Raw genomic sequence first — 18438 nt, 5'->3', positions numbered from 1 at the left:
ATTTTCACATTTCTTATTGATTGAAATATTTATATTTCTACTCAGGTCACATTCACAATAAATAATGTATCTATATGTATACTCTTAAAAGAAATATTCATTATTTAAACAAATAAATAATATTTTGCTATAGTGATATAATTTTATTTTTGAATACTATAATATTTACAATGCTGGTTGCATTATCCTTGCTTGACGATCTTCATTTTTTATATGTTTTTTTAATAAGTTCATAACTTCATTATCAAATTCAGCTGGAGTAGGCTTTGCACCTGTAGCCCAGTAAAATATGTCCCAGTCGTTTGATGGTAAATTGATGAGACGGTCGTATAATTGTAATTGTTTATCATTAAATTCAGATAAATATTTCTTAGCAAATGTACTTAAAAGAAGACCATTTTCTAACATACCACGTTTACGAGATTGGTAGACCAGCCTGAAGAAAAACAAGTAATGTGTTATGAAATTATAATTTTACGTTAATCCTGTTAATTTGTTATTACCTTGCTCGTTTAACATCTATATTTTCGTCATTACGTTCAACATACAGTGGTATGCTCGGTTCGTGACTTAAAGGATGAATAATATCATCTAATTCATCTTTACATCTTGCACAAGTTGTTGAAACACTTCTTACCAAGTGTACCGGTTTAACCTTAAATTATGTATTGTTACGATCTTAAAGACATAATCAAAAAAAAAGTAGCGTAGTTGTTGTTTGATATGCTACATATTTGCACTTACTACGGACACGAAAGATTTTAGAAAAATACTCATTTTCGTTATTTTATTCTGTATGTTCAAGTAAAACTTATTGCGTGTTGTACAATACTACTGACTGGAGTCAGCTGATTTGATTCTGTGTTTATATATAGCCCTAGTTGTTTAATTTTACTTCTGTCAATCGTGTTTATTCTAGCCTGTTCCAGCCAGATATAAATATGATGAATAAATGTATGCAATTTTTGTAATCGTTAATTACATCGATAATTTTGTAATTATAATGAATACCAACTAGTTTATAATAATAATCATGTATAAAGAAATAAACAAAAATAAAAGTTCTAAGAGTGAAAATGAAAGTTTGTCAACATCATTGCAAGCTATTGATTCAATTCTTTGTATGGATGATACAATACTAAACAGTATTGAAAAGGACAATTTCACTCATGAATGGAGTATGCTAGATATGTTTGAAGTAGATCAAAAATGTGAAAAATCACCACCTACTGTTAACAGCAAAGGAGATTTACAAACAAAAATTGAGGAGAAAGATGCTGTACATACGACTTGCAATGTACAAAACGAAAAGAATAATATTTGGCAGAATGAAACATTCTTGAATGAAGCATTTACACAATTTGTTCCTTCACAATTTGAAATGTGCACAAAAGAAACAGGCCTCATGCAATGCTTAGATTCAATGCATTTATCAAGAAATAAACAACAGAATGTGAATTCATTAAAAAGAAGTGTAGTTGATTACAACAATGACATTCCAAATAAAATATATCATTCAGAGGACAAGAAAGCAAGTGAATTATATACAAGAACTTATTCCATAGCTTCAACAAAACATTGTACATTCTATGGATTACCAGATAGAGTAAAGAACATTTTCTTACGAATTAGGGGTATTGAAAAACTTTATGGTAAGCATTTCAATTGTCAATGTTAATAAGAAATGCTCATTAACAATAATTATTCGTTTTAGAATGGCAGGATGAGTGCTTAAATCTAGATGCAGTAAAAAATAGGAGGAATTTAATTTATGCTCTTCCAACAAGTGGAGGTAAAACATTAGTTGCAGAAATATTAATGTTAAAAGAACTTATATGTAATAAAAAAAACGCAATGTTTATACTACCATTTATTGCTATAGTTCAAGAAAAAGTATGTACTAATATTGATTGATGGAATGAAAAATTTTACAAATGTTGTAATAAATAATTTCTAAAACATGTTTCGTTCTATATACTACATAGGTTCAATCAATGGCACCATTTGCATTAGAATTAGGTTTTCTAATTGAGGAGTATGCTGCGTTAAAAGGAACTTACCCACCAAGAAAGCATAGAAAAAAAAACAGTATATATATGTGTACTATAGAGAAAGCATTAGGTTTAATAAACAGTTTAATAGAAGAAAATCGTTTTAACGAAGTAAGTCAAAATATATTCAATAAAAACAACAATAATAATGGATTACTATTTTAGATTGGTATTATAGTTGTGGATGAACTACATCTCCTGGGTGAAGCTGGAGGAAGAGGTGCTACATTAGAAGGTCTTTTAACAAAAGCATTGTATGTTAATGGTAAGGAAAATATAGAATTTGTCGGTATATAATTTTTGTACAAATTATTAATTCCTATTCCAGATAATGTTCACATAGTTGGAATGAGTGCAACAATAGGCAATTTAGACGAAATATCAGAATTTTTAAATGCGGATTTATATACTGGAAATTTTCGACCTATTGAAGTTAAAGAGTATGTTAAATGCGATGATAATATTTGGTTGCTTGATTTGAAAACAGAAGATTTATTGACGGATTTGAAGAAAATTAATTATCGTGTAAGTTTAAGTTATTTTATTTTATTCAATTTTATAATTATAATTGAAAGTTTTTTTTTTTTTTTTTTGGTCCCTTGAATGTTTAATTAGTATTCAAATGATGCAGCAATCATAGACCCAGACAGAATCGGAGGTTTAGTAATGGATGTAGTTCCAGGAGACTCGTGTCTTATATTCTGTTCGAGTCGCAAAAATTGTGAAAATGTTGCTTTGTTGTTAACTAAAGTTTTGTTCACGTGAGATATTATTTTTTCCGTAAATTAAGTATGTTGGAGTAGTCGTACGTTTTGCAGTTAATTATGTTACGTGAACATTTTTAGATCATTGGAGAATTATAAAAAAGATGAAAAACAAAAGTTATTGAATGCACTTGAAACAGAAGAAGGTCTTTGCCCTATTTTACGTAAAACTATAAAATTTGGCGTAGCTTACCATCATTCTGGTCTTACATCTGAAGAAAGACAATTATTGGAAGATGCTTTTAAAGCAGGAACTCTTTGCGTAATATGTTGTACATCAACATTAGCAGCTGGAGTAAACTTACCAGCCAGAAGGGTACTCTACTTATTACATGCATAAACTGCTTAAAGTGTTTGACTTTGATTTACAAATGTTAACAGGTCATATTACGAAGTCCATATGTGGGTAACCAGTTTTTGAGTTTGAATAAATATAAACAAATGGTAGGACGAGCTGGTCGTGCTGGTATGGGAAGTATTGGAGAAAGCATACTTATATGTAAAAGTAATGAACTACCGAAGGTAAGGCGCCATTTTGTTAGAATATATTACATATGTAGAAAATACAATTTTTATATACTAATATTTATTAATATAGGTAAAACAAATTTTAACATCCAAAATGGATGATTGTTTAAGTACATTACACATGGACAAAGACAGAGGCATAAATAACTTAATTTTGAGTGCTACATTATTCTCTATAGCAACAAATAGATCGGAATTACATAAAATAACAAGAAGGACATTACTTCATATTCAGCAGAAACGTCTAGATATAAATATTAAACAAATCACAGACGAAGCAATAACTGAATTTTTAAAAAGTGGTGTAATGAAAGTAAAGAAAAAAGAAAAGAAGATCAATGAGTTTGAACCAAATGTAACTGTTGCTATTCCGTCGCAAAATGTATGTTTCAATGATAAAGGTACACAAATAAAAGGGAAAAAGAAGATAGCACTTACGAAAGAAACTGAATTAGAATTGTGTAATTTGGGACGTGCGGCTATGAAAGGTACAATTCATTATTTTTATAAAACAATAAACAGGAAATGTTTTTAAGTTTCATTAATTTAAATTCATTTTCACGGTGTAGGTAACATTGATATACAATGCGCACATACGTTATATCAGGATTTAAAAAAAGCACAGGAACATTTGATTCTTCTTGATTATTTACATCTGTTATATATTGTTACTCCATACGGTATAATATCTCAAATAAAACCAGTTGGATCAGTCTATTACAATGTGGTAACTTTCTATTACAGCTTTAATTAGGATTCATTTTTGTTATCAATATTTATTTAATATTTATGCAACATTTTTAGGTGATTAATTTATCCGAAGCACAGATGAAAACAGCAAGACTTCTTGGGATCAATGAAATAACTGTTGGAAAATTACGTGATGGTTTAACACCTAAGGTTAGTATATATGTATATTCATTTATATTAAATTAATTTTGATATCTGAATTATTCTATATGTAACAGAACGTAGAATCAAGAGTAATTCAAAGATTTTACGTAACATTAATATTGCATGAACTATGGGCACATCATGCAGTTTACACAATTGCAGACAAGTTCCAAGTAAACAGAGGTGTTATACAAAATCTTTTGTCGTCTGTATCATCCTTTGCATTTTCTGTGGTTCGATTTTGCCAGGTTAGTTCATAAACACATTATTTTTGTAACCAAATACTTTTAAAAATCCCATAATCACTGTAGGAGTTAGATGAATTTTGGGCGTTCAGAGATTTGTTAAATACATTCAGTAAAAGATTATCCTATTGTTGTCCTTTGGAGTTAGAGGCATTGATGGAGTTGCCATTAGTGAAAATTGTAAGAAATTTGTTTTATTGTGTTATTAGATAGAATAAAAAGATTTATAAACATAGATGTAAACATAGATTGTAATGTTTCATTTATTAGGGCAGAGCGCGTCAATTGTACAATGCAGGTTATAAAACAGTGCAGTGTATAGCAAAAGCGAGGCCAATGGATTTACAAAAAAGCATTCCGTATTTAAATGCAAAAACTGCGACAAAAATGATTGAAGTTGCTACAGTAATTATATTTTATGTTGTTTGCAATAATATTTTTACTCATTATGTTACTATTTTTAGCTTTATTTTTGACATATTTTACAGCTGTTAATAGTGGAAAAAGTAGAAAATCTAAAAGATGAGGCAGAAGACGTTCTAGATGGCATAGATACTTTAAGAGGATTAAGTTCTTTGATTTTGTAATATGTTGATTAAAATTTTGATAAAGTTTTGTATAATATGAAAATGTTAATGAAATATCTTCTAATTGTGTATATATACTTAAAGATTTATAAAAATAAACTGTTTAATATCGTTCTCAAAGAATGTCACAAAAACCTATTTGTTTAGTAAATAAAATAAAATTTATTTTCTATCATTATGTATTTATTGTAACTTGTGCCAAACAGACCAATGTGTTTCAAGAATAGCACATTGTTTAAGCAGGCACATACATTAACCATCCAAATTGTATTTGATGTCATTTTAAGAAAATGTGAATATCAAAACATTATGGAACAGTATTTTATATTCATTTATGAATATAGTTATTTCTTTAAATAAAATGTAGATAACAAAATAATAATTTTAATAAAATAATACTTAAATACATTTTTATCTTTTTTTATATAGACATGGTTTTAAGGTAAGAGGAGGAAACTTACTTTTTTTGCCACCTATATCTTTCTCCTTTTTGAAATCTAAAAAGTAGAATAGATTATGGGACAAATCTTTCCAGGTATTTTTGAAACCATAATTACTTAATACTTTTATAAAGTCTTCTACATGTTCAAATCGACTTTCAACTTCAGCTATTTTTAAAATACCACTGAAAACATATTTCATAGATAAATTTTGATTTTAATAATTATATTAACACTTAAACTTAATGTTAGCTGCGTATACTTACTCTTTCTTAAGAACCCTATTTGCTTCTACAATGTAATCTTTAAGATTAGTTCCCATAAGAGATAAACAAAACACAACAACATGTACTCCACTTGTTAATAAAGGAGTATGTGCAACATCGCAAGCAGTTACATTTTCATTCAAAGAAACAAAGTCAAAGGAGTGCACTTTATGTGGAATAGAAGCAGCAAGTGTGGCTTCTCCACATCCAAAGTCAGCAATAACATATTCTTTTGGCCTATCATATAAAATAAGTAGTATATAAGCAATTTATATTAAATATTTATGATTAAAAATAAAATGATACCATAGAATACTATACACTAACATTTTTTTAATGGATGATATTATAATGTCAAGAGGATTCAAGGGCCATTGTTCAACTTGTTGTTTGTAACCTTCATGATATGCCCTAAATGCATCTGGATCATCTTTAAAGTATTTTTTAGATTCAGAACTTTCACCATTGTAAAGGGTTTCATTTAAATACCTAAATCTAGATGCCTTTAATTTAGTCATCATTCTTTCTCTTAATGATAATGGTTTTTCATTTTTTTTTTCTATTTTTACTTCTCTCTGTTTTACAGCAAGCATTTCTTCTAACCGTTTTATATTTAAATTATTATGGTTTTTAACCATTCTAGCATTAGTGCTCTTTTCTTGAGGAATGTCATGGGGTTGCTCCTGTTCCTTGTGTTTTACTTTTTTCTGTAAGACTCTATTCACTTTTACTGTTCCACATTCTGCTTTCAACTGCTTTTTCTTTTTATATTTTGTACGTTTAAAATTTTGATCTTTGTTAACATTAAACGTTTGTTGTTTGGTTCTCTTTTTATTGGATTGCCTATTATTGTCATCCTTTCTGTTAGACTGATCAAGAATTTGATCAACATGTTTCTTTGGTTTATATTTTTTAGTTTGATTAGATTGTTGTATAGTCTTACTTTTATTATGAAACTTTGGTTTTTTAATCTGAGTCCTATTTTCTAATTTTACAACATTTATAATATCAGAATCAACTAAACCGCTAGATGTATGATTTTTTCCATTCTTATGTACTTGTTTAAATTTATTTTGAAGCTTTTGTGTATTTTTCTTGAATTTGTCATTGGAAATTAAACTTTTACTTTCACCGATAGTAGATTTATATTTGTGTTTTTTAACCCCTCCTTGTTTTTTTCTCTAAAATAAATATATTAGGTTTGCCTATAAAATACGTCGTAAATACATATATCCATTTGTAAACATCTCATAATTGAGTACGTAAACATGAATGATAATATGTGTGAAAGTATTGTACTTTACCTTGAGAACGTTACTACCACTATTTTTCGTATTAGAAGCATTTTTTGTTATACTTTTACCCATTCTCTTTATAAATAATTATGAATTATAATAAAAAAGACTTTCAATCTTCATTTCACGTGGTTAGGATAGGGTGAAATACACGGGCGGCTATTTCCCGACTCTCGTTTGCAATTGGTAATAGTTTTAATATTAGTGGCGCCATCGGTGACAAAACGCCCAAGCTTGTAGTGAAAATAGTTCCCGGAGTATCTACTAGATGGCGGAATTAACTAAAGAGGTCGATAATTATTGCTGCATTAAATAACTATTCATAAAAATGATAAATTTGACATGAGAATAATATATTGCAGTGTTATGAAGCAAAGAATCGTAATAATTATGCGTTCATAAAAAATACAAAAATAATTGATTAAAATGTATCTGTGGCGCCATCGGTGGTAGAGTCCCCAAGTTTATAGTGAAAATAGTTCCGACCGATATCGCTAAGTGACGCAATTAACTAAAGAGTCGATAATTATTCCTACACTAAATAATTATTCATAAAAATAATAAATTTGATATTAGTATAATATATTCCAACGTTATGAAGCACAGAATCTCATTAATTATGTATTTATGAAAAATAAAAAATAATTTATTGAAACGTATTGTTATCCCCATCTAGCGGGAATAGCGGGAATTATTTTCACGACAAACTTGGACGTTTCGTCACCGATGACGCCACTCGTTCTAAAATCGGTAACCTTTGCGGTCGTATGCCGGGAAATAGCCGCCCATGTATTATAAAGAGACCTGCATACGTGTATCTTTCTGAGCGATATTATACTCACGGGTACAATAATCATTCTGTATCATTCTCTATATATATTTGAAGTTATCTCAACAACAAATGTATCGAAAATAAACATTTTCACTTGCCTACTTGTCACAAATCACGCAAGCTGCCCTAAACCGTGACGCGATATAAGTAATTGCTACTGCTTTTTCTACGACATAAATTTGAATTATCGCAAAAATGTCAGTTTATTCGACGGATTCATTGGAGGACACGAACAAAGTATCTCCGAGGTATCAGGACTCTCTTTGCGGAGATAACGACGATTTTAATTTGGCGTCGATTAAGATATCGACAGATTTGTGTGACAATGTATCGATTCAATCAAAACCAACCCATGCAGTATTAATTCAGAGGCAAGGTAAGCGTGAGATTCAAAGTACTTCAATTTATGGATATTAGATCATACGTCAATTACGTTTAAATCTTTCTGCGAATGCTTTGACGACAAAACGGGGGAAACTCTGAACTCTTCCTGCCGAAGAGGATCTGACTTTCTTTACCCTTTTTTTTTTCTGGAAACGTTTCAGATGCCAGATCTAATGAAACCGGGCGCTGCACTGGTACCGACAAAGACACGAGGACAGCAGACAGCAGAAATGCGATAATTGCGAACGAAGGATTCGGAGACGTGTCCAAGCGATGGCGGCCGGCTTCCTCGTGGAACAGTAAACGGGATGTCACGGATCGCCTTAAGAGAAATGTAAGACAGTGGGCCAAGAAACGCTGCAAGATGAGACTCGGGTCTTAAAAATGCTCCACGGTTTTGAAAAATAATACCAAGGGTCCATCTGACTCTGCAACATCACTCACGTATTTAATGTCTTTGCCAAGTCTCCGCGACACAAAATTTGTATTCAGAAGGAAAGTCTATTCCTATCTTTCAGAACCTGAACAGTTTAAAGCGGGAAGAAGGAAGCTTGAACAAGAGGTTGGCCTCGGGATGTCCCAAACGTTCGACGCGGATGTTTCCGACGAAACGAAGTTGCTGTCCCAAAGAGAACCCGATGTCTATAAAGCCAGACAAAAAGCTTGGCAACGTGCTTACCCCGAGGATTCAGCAGGCGAGGAAGCCGCGTTCCTATTTGGAGCTTTATCGTCAGAGATTCAGTTAGTCCGAAACGAGATGACGTTCCTCCTTCTTGGTTCGTGACCGACGCAAAACTTGGGGGTCGACGTGGGAGGGTTGTAGGGGAGAGGCTGGAAGCGCGTTTACGCGGAGACGCTTGAAACGGCACCGAAACGATGCAATTTTCTCCGAGGACGTTTACTTTGGTCGTGATTAGATGTCGTTTCCACGCCAGTGATATATATACCTGCAAGAGGGATTAAAACGTACGCCAGTCTTCATAGGGCGTCCCTTCTTGTTTGTTTCTTCCCTTTCCGCGTGTTTGTCGCCGCCATGGAGGCGTCCTGCTTTATTGTTATTTGGACGCGTTGGATCTCTCTGTAATTCGAAACGGAAGAAGGATTTCTTTCGGAAGAAAGGTTATTTTTAAAAGCCCAGACGCCACCCCCGGGTAATACAAGTGCCTGGAGATTGCTTATGGGCGGGTTGGGTTCGACAGGGTTTGATATCGAAGGGATTTCGGAGCTTCGACTGGCCTCGAGTCCTCGAGGAATTCGTCAGACTTTTATCAACGATCTTCAAACTGTTTCAAAGTCTGATGTGCGTATAAATCACGGTTATAAATGTGATTCTGTCCTTATGTTTGTATTCTGGAGGGAGACGAATGTAGTCATTAGGGCAATAAATCTGTGTACGTGTTTACGAGGTTGGAGGTTTCTACAAAACATGGTATTATCAGCTATGATTCAAGATTATTACGTCAGTTAGCCCTGCGTACGTCTCGTTTCTCAACGACCACACCTGTAGGCGTAAAGTTTCTTCGAAACAAATTTCAAAGCGATTCGTACGCACTCGAATACTGCCATGGACCGAACACATCTTCTGAAACATTACGTTGCTTACAGACGGACCACGTTGCAACGTCCGATCTCCCGAGGGTTCCACCTTGTCGATTTTCGGGGACAGCCAACAAGAGCAACTTACCGACGACGATACACGTTTACCTGGTACCCCCAGGGACGATCGCAGCGAACTCAGTTTTTATCGTCGTATAATCGAGGGGGGAACCACCGCAGGATCCACCGAAACGGTGCATCAACACGTGCCAGAAGGTACAAATAACTCCGGTTGCCTGGACAGAGTTAGACGGAACGCGAGTGACGATAAATCGAAGAGTTCTGGCTACAGACCGTACACCATCGAGGACTACAGGAGTTTGCCGATACCGAAACTCGATCGATCTCTCGGGCCCGATAAAGTTGAGATGCAAGCGAAGGTTGGTTTTTGTAACGTTTCCTCCTTTTTCCTCGGTATCGTTTGATCGCTGTATCGCGGTACTTAACGTACCTGGTATTTCCACTTTCGCGTGATTGAGATTCGGAGATAGGGCAGGCTGGTAGCGAGTAAGGAGATCGCGATGTCGGTGAAAGGCGAGAAATTTCCTTACAGTTTCTCACGATAATTCTGTTAGACACTTTTTTTTTACGAGTAATGCGAAGTGTTAAGCTATTGCGGAACGGAGTGTCGATCAGAGATTGAAAAGATCCAAAAATAACAGTCTCAATGAACTGTCGATTTTTTAATAGTTGCACGCAGCAGCCCGTTTTCTAGAAACGTTTTCCGTCACGTGCTTTCGTATTCATAAAACACGAATTGCATTTTTGACGATTCTCGGGCGAGCGCGACTATTCGGGCCAAAGTCGAGTTACCAGAAGTTCGAACAGAGACATCTCGCAATCTTGTTTCCTTGTCCCACCGGAAGTTAACCTGCCGGAGTTGAGAAAGCGAAGTAGAAGAAACTTCGGTTCCGTCGACCCATCGCAGTTTACAATTTCACGGAAGACGTAAAGCGAGTTAGCTTGTCGCTCGTCCTCCTAACTTCAATCTAATAAACATGCGGCCGTTTCCTCGCAGCTACCTTATCATTCGCTACATAATACTTTCTCCGTAAAAGCTCTAGGAAATTCGTACGATAAATTCGAGCGTGGAAAATGCTCGATCCGCCATTGGAATCGTTAGAATACGAGACAATGGTTAATTGGAAGGTGCACTTTTATGCTCGCAATAAAATTTGGCCATTTTTGGTCAGATTTACCTTTGGAAAGTAGGAAACTACTCTTTGGTAGCGGCGGTCGAGGTCGATGACAAGTAAACCGTCAAGTTACCCGAGTGCCTTTAAGACCGCGAAGCCCGCAAACCTAAGTGCTCAAGTATTTTGTAAATATTGAAGTATAGTCTACAAGGGAAAGCAGTAAGATCAATCGAATTTTGGCTGGCTCTACAAGCGAGCTTTCAGTGCAAGCCTTAGGAGAAACTTATTCCGTCAAATATGGAATTCACGTTCTTTGAGTGATACATAGCGAGGCAGGAAGTAAACGAAACGTTTGCTTTAAGACACAAAAAGACACGAATATTCGAATTCCGAATACTTAATCGAGACTAAAGTTTTAGAGTTATTCTTTGGAGAATCGAAGATGGTTTATCGATGAATTTTAATGAGAACGTTGATGACACGTTAATGAAAAGATATTAAAGGAAAGCAAATATTGATCATCAAGTATTGCTTATACAACCGTTTTGTAAAACAGAAGTTACCTGCTCCTTTGGAGATTCGAAGCTTGATAGTGTCGAGAAACGTAAAACGGGCCAGATTGTATCGTAAAGTCGATTCGATGGAATATCTTCGACAGACGGAACGCGCACCACTCGAGTATCCATCAAGAAGCTCGATGACGTCGCGACAGCGGCGAATTGTTTTCGGAAAGTCGGCTGAAATACCATTCTTCCTAGACAGCATTCTAGGTAGCGTGCCGTTGTAGTTCCGGCAGTCCCGCGACGCCAGGCGCACGACGAGAAAATAGTTGTCGCCGTCATTCTCGGAGACACAGTAAATTCCAGAAGCCTTTGAGCTAAATACTCTAGACCTGGCGGGGCGGCCTGTAAATTTTTCAGATCCCCAGCACCGCGGACCGGAACTCGAAGGCGGAGGGAACGGTTTCTCGTGGACTTCCGCGCACCATCCCATGGACACGTATCCGCATTCCTGCTTGGCTTCCAAGGGAAATGGAATTCCATCGGCTTGATCGCGGACCGTTATCACGGAAACGATTTTAGCGGATTGGAAATTAAAATTTCACGTCCAACAGTTCGGCTCTCCATCGAGCTCCTTCCTCCTTTGGACACCCTCTCTCTTTAAACGAGAGGCGGAAGCGTTGGATCCCTTACCTCGCGCTCTACTCGAACCGTGTGACAATCTCCCGAGTTTCCTAGACATTCGAATCTTTTTCAATTTTTGCGTTTTCTGACATCTCTTGTAACTGTCGCTACTGTAACGCTATTGTAACTTCCTTACAATCATTTCTATTCGCCGAAATAAATAAATGAATAGTCATGAAAAATGCAGGATCCATCGGGACCTGTAATTACGGTAAACGTTCCAAGCTAACCAATGGTCACGTTTCACGAGACTACGCGAGCGTTAGGCAACGTACACGTACACGTTCACGATACAAAAAGAAGTTTCGCGGCGCGACTGTAACTGAAAGAAAAATGCGGACTTTATCCAAGTCCGTTTCTTACAGTTCCACATTTGTCGTACATTCTCCCGCTATTATCCGGGATTACCGAGTAACTTGGTACGAGCGGAGATAAGCGCACCGATATACGGGAATAAATTTGTTCCCAGTGGACGCGCCGTCGAGGACAGTTTAAATGAAACACCAAGCGAGGTCGGGTGAGGGTGAATACGAGAGGACAGCGAAGGCAACGCATAATGCCCATAATTATACTGACTCCTGAGAGGTTGTATTAATATTGCCCGCGGTTTAACTCGCTGTGATGTTAACTATATGGACGTGCATTAACGGTGCGGTTTTGTGGACGAAACGATACAATGCGTGTACAGGGAAACGAAAAAAACAAAAAGAAGGAGACACAAGGGAAAGACGGAGAAGCTAAACGAAGTTTGTTGAGTCGTCCGATGTGACATTGGTGGGGTATTTGGGTCGAAAAGCTGGCCAAAAATTTTGTCGCGTAATCTAGACGAACAGGTGGACTACGGATAAAGTGTTACAGTAGTTTATCGTATGTTTTTATGCGAAAGAAATTTGATTAAAGAATGGAAATAATTTTTGATGCAAACTATCCCACTACGCGTCGTTCGTTGGCTCATTTAACTTTTAAGGGTAGTCTTGCCCGATGCATCGAGCCTCTGACCCTTTTGCCAGATACGATTTTCTCGCTCCTCCCCCGTTCTTTTGTTCTTCCTTTCTATCTCTCGGTTACCCCACTCCCCCATCCCTTTCCATCCACTCAACCTTTTCTCTCGTTCCCTTTGCGTCGTCCTCTTTCGAAGAGCATTTGCATAATCTACTTTGCGCCGGATTCGGCCGGGAGGAGAGTCGGCACTCCACGATTTTCGGTGTAGCTCGATCGATCGATCTTACTACAGTTTTAACGGGGCGAACCAGAGCTGAATACTCGTCGATGGTAGAGAAATGAGGTCCACCGGGTGTAAGTATGCTACTGTCAGACGATCCTCCGTCCCTGCTATTCTCAAACTATTTTAGTTTCATGAGACATTCTTAAAACTGATATTCGATGGATGATAAACATGGAAAGGTTTAAATATTAAACTATTCCTCGATAAAAGTGCTACTTTTTCTAACAAAACTGTGGATTTGTTTGGGTGGCTGTGTCAGAGGAAGCTTCCAGAGATAGACCGTCGCAAGGCTTTCGTAAAAAGTAAATAAAGCGATGAGGTGGTCGCTCGAAGCCCGGGGGCATGTTTAGTCTGCGGAAGTTTCATCGAACCGATGGCAGCTTCAGGGATTGTTTGTTGTTGCAGAGAGAGTGGCTGATGCGGCGAAGGTCATACGGGAACTCGGTTAGCGAGCATAATCGCCAGAGGATACTGCTACAAACGCAGGAGCTCAAGGTACGTGATACGCCCACGATTTTGATGTATGCGCGCCTCTCGGCAAAACGTGCTGACCTGATCGAGGAGAGCGCGATCTGTACGGAAAACAGTACGTTTTTAACGAACGAGACGACGTACGAAAAAAGGCTTTGTATGTTTTGCCTGGGATAGGTAACGGCAAAAAATTTGGCCGGAAATGGGGAAATAAAAGTTCGCTGGTTGTTGAACCGACGGCGCGGAACAACTTTTCGATTTAAAGATGTACAGAGTGATTCTACGTAGTGTTCCATATTATCGATAGTTTTATCCAATACAGTTGTTTGGACTTTGTCGTGCAACAGTCACGATTCGTTGTGAAAATATGTCTGGATCGGCGAGATAAACAATGAGAATATTATTTTAAAACAGAATGGTTGAAAATATAAACTCGACAGGCCAACAAAATTGTCCTCGTATTTCCACAACTTTGAGTGGCCATTGACAGCAAACAGAGAGTTTACGAATTAACGTTCATCGAAATTTTGTCTTTTATTTGGCTTTGAAAAATCAATAGGAATGAAAGCATAAGACAGCAATGAATAATTCGTCAATTGAACATGCATTATCGGCGCACTCAAAACTTTCGCAAGCGTTTGAAAACTTTCAATCAATTGCGTGCATTGCGTATGAAAACATTACCAGAATGCCGAAGCGCGGAAAATTTCAACGCAGGTACGGAATGCAATTTCAATTCGTAACAACTGTGCATAACTCGACACGAATCCTTCGGATTGCACGCCGAAAGTTCTCTCCTAGTACGCAACGTGAAATCATTCAAACGTGGATACGAGCCGTTCATTACGAGTGCAAATGAAGTTTGTATTTTTAAAGAATGGAGTTTCTGCGAGCGGAAAATCGTTTAGAGATGGCAGATCATTCTATCAAAAATGTGTTTCACATATCGAAATAAAGAAAGACGATCTTGTGTCACTGAAAAAAATGACGGTTGAAAAGTGGCAGGATGACGAATTAACGTCGTTCGGCATTCGATCGCGTTACAGTCGATGCTTAATTGCCAATTAGAGGATGCGGAGATGCATCGCGACGAAAAGAGGTTCGTTTTACTCGTTCACTGCGCGAAAGTCGAGCTTCGGTAACGATCCTCTGGAAGATTTATAAATGAAATTAATTATATACGTAGCCTTTCTGCGTTAACAATGCCGCGCATCATCTTTTTCTCATTCGCTGCTGGTTGTATCTTCCCCCTCCGTCGCATGTTTTGCTCTTTCGATCCTTACAGCATCCTCAACATCGCAGAATCTCGCTGTAATCTTTAATCCATTCGAATAGTGCTCTTCTATTTTTTAATTTAATTACTGGCTTGGTTATTAGAATATTTTACTGGCTGTACGGGTATTATCATTACTTTTGATAGCAAATAATAAAATTTTATGGCTAACCAAGTCCCTTTACGATCGCGTATTAGATTCTCTTCCGTAAAAGCTGTAAAATCAATATCAGCTGGGGCAGCTTTGGCAAGATTGGCGGAATATTATGTGTCTTGAATAATTAGAGAAAGATTTTTGTCCGAATTAGGTTCGCGCGTGGGCGAAACATTTGCCCTGAAATTTGAGAATGGAGACGTTGCGCGGTACCACGAACGTGTCCATCGCGAAAACACGTCGGCGTCGGCGTCGGCGTCGTAGTCCTGTGTCGCCGCAAGAGTGATCAAATTTTCGTCGTAATAATCCCGACGCGTCCAGAAAGCTAAGACGGGTGGCGAACGCGTTTCACAGTTTATTAATTACACTGGTCTTATCACGTAGTCGTCTGTAGTTACGCGGTATGCAAAATTAGTCCTTAACCGTTGGGTCGGATTAGATCTAATCATAAGACGCGAACGGCGTGGAACGCAGGAAAAGGACGAAGGTCGGCGCACGGATGCCGCTGGGCGAAGTAGAGACTCGGTATCCGAACCTAAATCCAATTATATGCACAAAGCGAGGACTGCAGGCCGCAACTACCACAAGGACAGACAGGAACCGAGAATACGAGGGTGAGAGAAGGCACAGAATTCTCTACACGTGGATAAACCTACGTTACATCTGTGGAAAGGGGGACTTTGGTCCCGTGACTCGCCTACCGCCACCGGAATTAGATTTTGCTTACTTTCGTCCTTCCGAGAGTGGCCCCTGCTTGCGTTCTCATCTGTCTGCTGCCTCGGTATCGATAATCGCGGCCTGAATTTCAACGAGTCACGCCCTTTATGCATATTTGCCCGGAACTTTCTTCGTTCCATCGCATTGCGTCAATACACCAGTCACCGCAAAACAATTTGCAGAGGAATTCGGGAACGGCTTGCTTTCGCGGCACTCCGGTATAGCGAAATTTTAAGGGGTAAACTATTTCGAAATAATCTCGTGCTCGAGAAGCGTGTCACGTGGCACTTTTAAAGGATGCAACCGACAATGAGTTACGTGACTTTAAAATAGCGTCTCCCAAGTGGAGCGCGAGAGCCCTAGGGAGGATGTATTGCGACCTAAGGGTAGTACCAACGAACATTCTTGGGCTAGAATAATGTACACATCATCGATAGTATTTTTTACAGTTTTCTTACGATACAATCATGTATACGTAGTTAACTTTTTATGCGCCATTCTGTGAAAATAGTAAAATTCTATTAATATTTTAAAATTTGAATCGATCACGTGTTTAAATCATTTTTTAGTATGGCGAATATTATTTTTGTATTTTATTTGGATTCGTTACGAAAAGACTTCTAAACGATCGACTTCTTTGTATCCACAGTCGAAGCACGTCATGGCTCAGAAGTGCTTTCTGCCTCCTTTGAAGGATTTGGATGCCGATTCAAAGGTAAATCAAGAGTTCTTACCGTTTCGCAGCGCTCGACGATCATCCTTTTCTTGGTATTCCTTTGTACGATTGTCCGACAAGTGGATTCTTGCTATATTTTCTGAAATACTGTCAACTACCGTGGCAATCCCAATGCTTTGTACTGTTCCAAACGTTGCCGGGTTGTTAATGATCGTTAGACTTCGATGCAGAGCTGTCCCGAATTTTCAAACAGGACAAAAATTTCATATCTCCCTTTTTTTCATTCGCTTACTTTTCTTTTATAACCGAGGATATTATTTTCACGAATGAAATTCACGTTATTGCAGACGCGAGATGATTCTCTCTGTTCAACGATATTCGAAGACGCGGAGACACTTCCAAAAAATAGCGCCAAGAAATGTAACAAGTATTCCAAGAGAAACGTCGACGTCGGTAAAATATTTTCGTCGAGCGAGTCTAAAAAATTCGAGCGCAAGTCGAGTTTCAATTCTCGCTCCAAGTCGCGCGATGTCATTGAAGATTCATATTTAGAGTCCCTAAGGCAACGTCATCTTCATGAAAAGGAAATGGTGAACCGTATTATAAACCGAGCGCCCTGCCTTTGACTACATTCGAAACGACCTCGGACATTATTTAATCCTCGTTCAAAGAAATCATGGATTATCTAAATCGAACAATGAAAACTGGTTCAAATAAATGTAACGCAATGGAAGCCATATAATACACTATTCGAGGTTACGCTTCAAGGCACCCTATATATCTTAAAATTACATGATTTCCCGATATTTTTATTTCGTCTACGGGGACTGAGTAACGTAATTCCTCCACCCCTACCTTACTTGCACTATCAATCCGCCGCAAATTTCCATTTCTCTAAGGGGAACGTTCCAGGAAAAACTCGATATTTAAATCGGTTGTCGAGCCATTTGCATTAATCGACTTTTGTCTATTTATCCTTACGTTCGCTAGTCACCATCTTTTTCCAGCTGCTTCCGATCCAAGATTCTTGCATCAAGTTCTCGAGTTAAATCGTTTTTCTTGGTTGTCGGCTACCGTATCGTCGAGACGCGGTCGTTTTATGACCCAAGGGGTATGTCTTCGGTCGGACACCAGTGGATCTCGATGCTTGGAGCGTTTTTTTGAAAGTAAGGAAACAAATAAACACGAACCAAGAAAAATTTGTCTAGTAATAGAGCAATTTGGGACACTACGAAGACGAATGGTCTATTGCGACTCGAATGAAAGGACTCTTGAATCCTTACCGTTAGATAAAGTAGAGATTCCAAGAGTGTTGGGGATCCTTGCTATGGTTGCCGCTACGCCAGGCTTTTGTAAATAAATTACACCGTAGCACCCGGGAGATGAGGCGACCGATGAAACATTTAAACTTAATTCCATCGAGGTGACTTATTCATTCGAATGTTATCTTGGAATCCTTCTGGCAAACTCGTGTGGTCGTCGGGGTGCTTCCAGTTACTCCTACGGGTTGTATTATACATTTGACCAGGCACGACTACGCACACTTTTACGTACGCACGGACAACTCGAGCGTACGGCACACCAGGGAATGCATAGACCTGCCATCCAGTCTCGGTGAATTCAGAAATTATTCAACGCTTTTTGACATCTCGCGGCCTGGCTAGCTCTCTGCCAGGTACTCTGAGTCGCGGCGAGGCTCAGCGAAGCGGACGTAACCGAC

General features: G+C 37.6%; 4 protein-coding genes across 6 annotated transcripts; 2 read left to right on the top strand and 2 right to left on the bottom strand.

The window, feature by feature from the left end:
• Window positions 1–9: 9 nt before the first annotated feature.
• LOC128885323 (succinate dehydrogenase assembly factor 2, mitochondrial-like) lies at window positions 10–859 on the bottom strand. Its single transcript, XM_054139310.1, has 3 exons — window positions 745–859; window positions 504–655; window positions 10–436 (listed from the first exon to the last, which is right to left on the bottom strand). Exons 1-3 carry the CDS (start codon window positions 775–777, stop codon window positions 166–168), a joined length of 456 nt encoding a protein of 151 aa, XP_053995285.1. The 5' UTR covers window positions 778–859; the 3' UTR covers window positions 10–165.
• A 174-nt stretch (window positions 860–1033) lies between these two features.
• On the top strand, window positions 1034–5244 carry LOC128885297 (helicase POLQ-like). Of its 3 annotated transcripts, XM_054139275.1 has the most exons (15): window positions 1034–1652; window positions 1715–1893; window positions 1986–2162; window positions 2217–2316; window positions 2380–2576; window positions 2667–2812; window positions 2897–3131; window positions 3197–3337; window positions 3414–3831; window positions 3913–4070; window positions 4148–4243; window positions 4312–4485; window positions 4549–4662; window positions 4753–4887; window positions 4971–5244. In XM_054139275.1, exons 1-15 carry the CDS (start codon window positions 1034–1036, stop codon window positions 5067–5069), a joined length of 2988 nt encoding a protein of 995 aa, XP_053995250.1. In that variant the 3' UTR covers window positions 5070–5244. The 3 variants fall into 3 exon arrangements, with proteins under 3 accessions (XP_053995250.1, XP_053995251.1, XP_053995252.1); XM_054139276.1 differs by lacking the exon at window positions 4549–4662; XM_054139277.1 differs by lacking the exons at window positions 2667–2812; window positions 2897–3131.
• Window positions 5231–7241, bottom strand: LOC128885307 (ribosomal RNA-processing protein 8). Its single transcript, XM_054139287.1, has 4 exons — window positions 7080–7241; window positions 6103–6956; window positions 5776–6012; window positions 5231–5694 (listed from the first exon to the last, which is right to left on the bottom strand). Exons 1-4 carry the CDS (start codon window positions 7140–7142, stop codon window positions 5481–5483), a joined length of 1368 nt encoding a protein of 455 aa, XP_053995262.1. The 5' UTR covers window positions 7143–7241; the 3' UTR covers window positions 5231–5480.
• Window positions 7242–8097: 856 nt separating this feature from the next.
• LOC128885562 (uncharacterized) lies at window positions 8098–17491 on the top strand. The gene is made up of 7 exons (XM_054139661.1): window positions 8098–8278; window positions 8427–8620; window positions 8805–9027; window positions 9892–10262; window positions 13833–13922; window positions 16692–16757; window positions 17066–17491. The coding sequence occupies exons 1-7, from the start codon at window positions 8098–8100 to the stop codon at window positions 17342–17344; spliced, it is 1404 nt and encodes a 467-aa protein (XP_053995636.1). The 3' UTR covers window positions 17345–17491.
• The last annotated feature ends 947 nt before the right edge of the window (window positions 17492–18438 follow it).

Source organism: Hylaeus anthracinus, unplaced genomic scaffold (assembly GCF_026225885.1).
Source record: "Hylaeus anthracinus isolate JK02 unplaced genomic scaffold, UHH_iyHylAnth1.0_haploid 11981, whole genome shotgun sequence".
Lineage (NCBI taxonomy): Eukaryota > Metazoa > Arthropoda > Insecta > Hymenoptera > Colletidae > Hylaeus > Hylaeus anthracinus.
Note: the sequence above shows the minus strand (reverse complement) of the source record. Positions and strands in the feature narration are given on the sequence as shown.

Coding starts and splice junctions, on each gene's coding strand:
- LOC128885562 (XM_054139661.1), top strand. CDS start 8,098: ATGTCAGTTTATTCGACGGATTCATTGGAGGACACGAACAAAGTATCT. Junction 8,279..8,426: donor AGTATTAATTCAGAGGCAAG/GTAAGCGTGAGA, acceptor CTTTACCCTTTT/TTTTTTCTGGAAACGTTTCA. Junction 9,028..9,891: donor GCTTTATCGTCAGAGATTCA/GTTAGTCCGAAA, acceptor CGTTGCTTACAG/ACGGACCACGTTGCAACGTC.
- LOC128885323 (XM_054139310.1), bottom strand. CDS start 777: ATGAGTATTTTTCTAAAATCTTTCGTGTCCGTA. Junction 656..744: donor TAAAATCTTTCGTGTCCGTA/GTAAGTGCAAAT, acceptor ACATAATTTAAG/GTTAAACCGGTACACTTGGT. Junction 437..503: donor ATAGATGTTAAACGAGCAAG/GTAATAACAAAT, acceptor GTTTTTCTTCAG/GCTGGTCTACCAATCTCGTA.
- LOC128885307 (XM_054139287.1), bottom strand. CDS start 7,142: ATGGGTAAAAGTATAACAAAAAATGCTTCTAATACGAAAAATAGTGGT. Junction 6,957..7,079: donor GTGGTAGTAACGTTCTCAAG/GTAAAGTACAAT, acceptor TATTTATTTTAG/AGAAAAAAACAAGGAGGGGT. Junction 6,013..6,102: donor ATATCATCCATTAAAAAAAT/GTTAGTGTATAG, acceptor TTTATATGATAG/GCCAAAAGAATATGTTATTG.
- LOC128885297 (XM_054139275.1), top strand. CDS start 1,034: ATGTATAAAGAAATAAACAAAAATAAAAGTTCTAAGAGTGAAAATGAA. Junction 1,894..1,985: donor TTGCTATAGTTCAAGAAAAA/GTATGTACTAAT, acceptor TATACTACATAG/GTTCAATCAATGGCACCATT. Junction 3,132..3,196: donor TAAACTTACCAGCCAGAAGG/GTACTCTACTTA, acceptor AAATGTTAACAG/GTCATATTACGAAGTCCATA.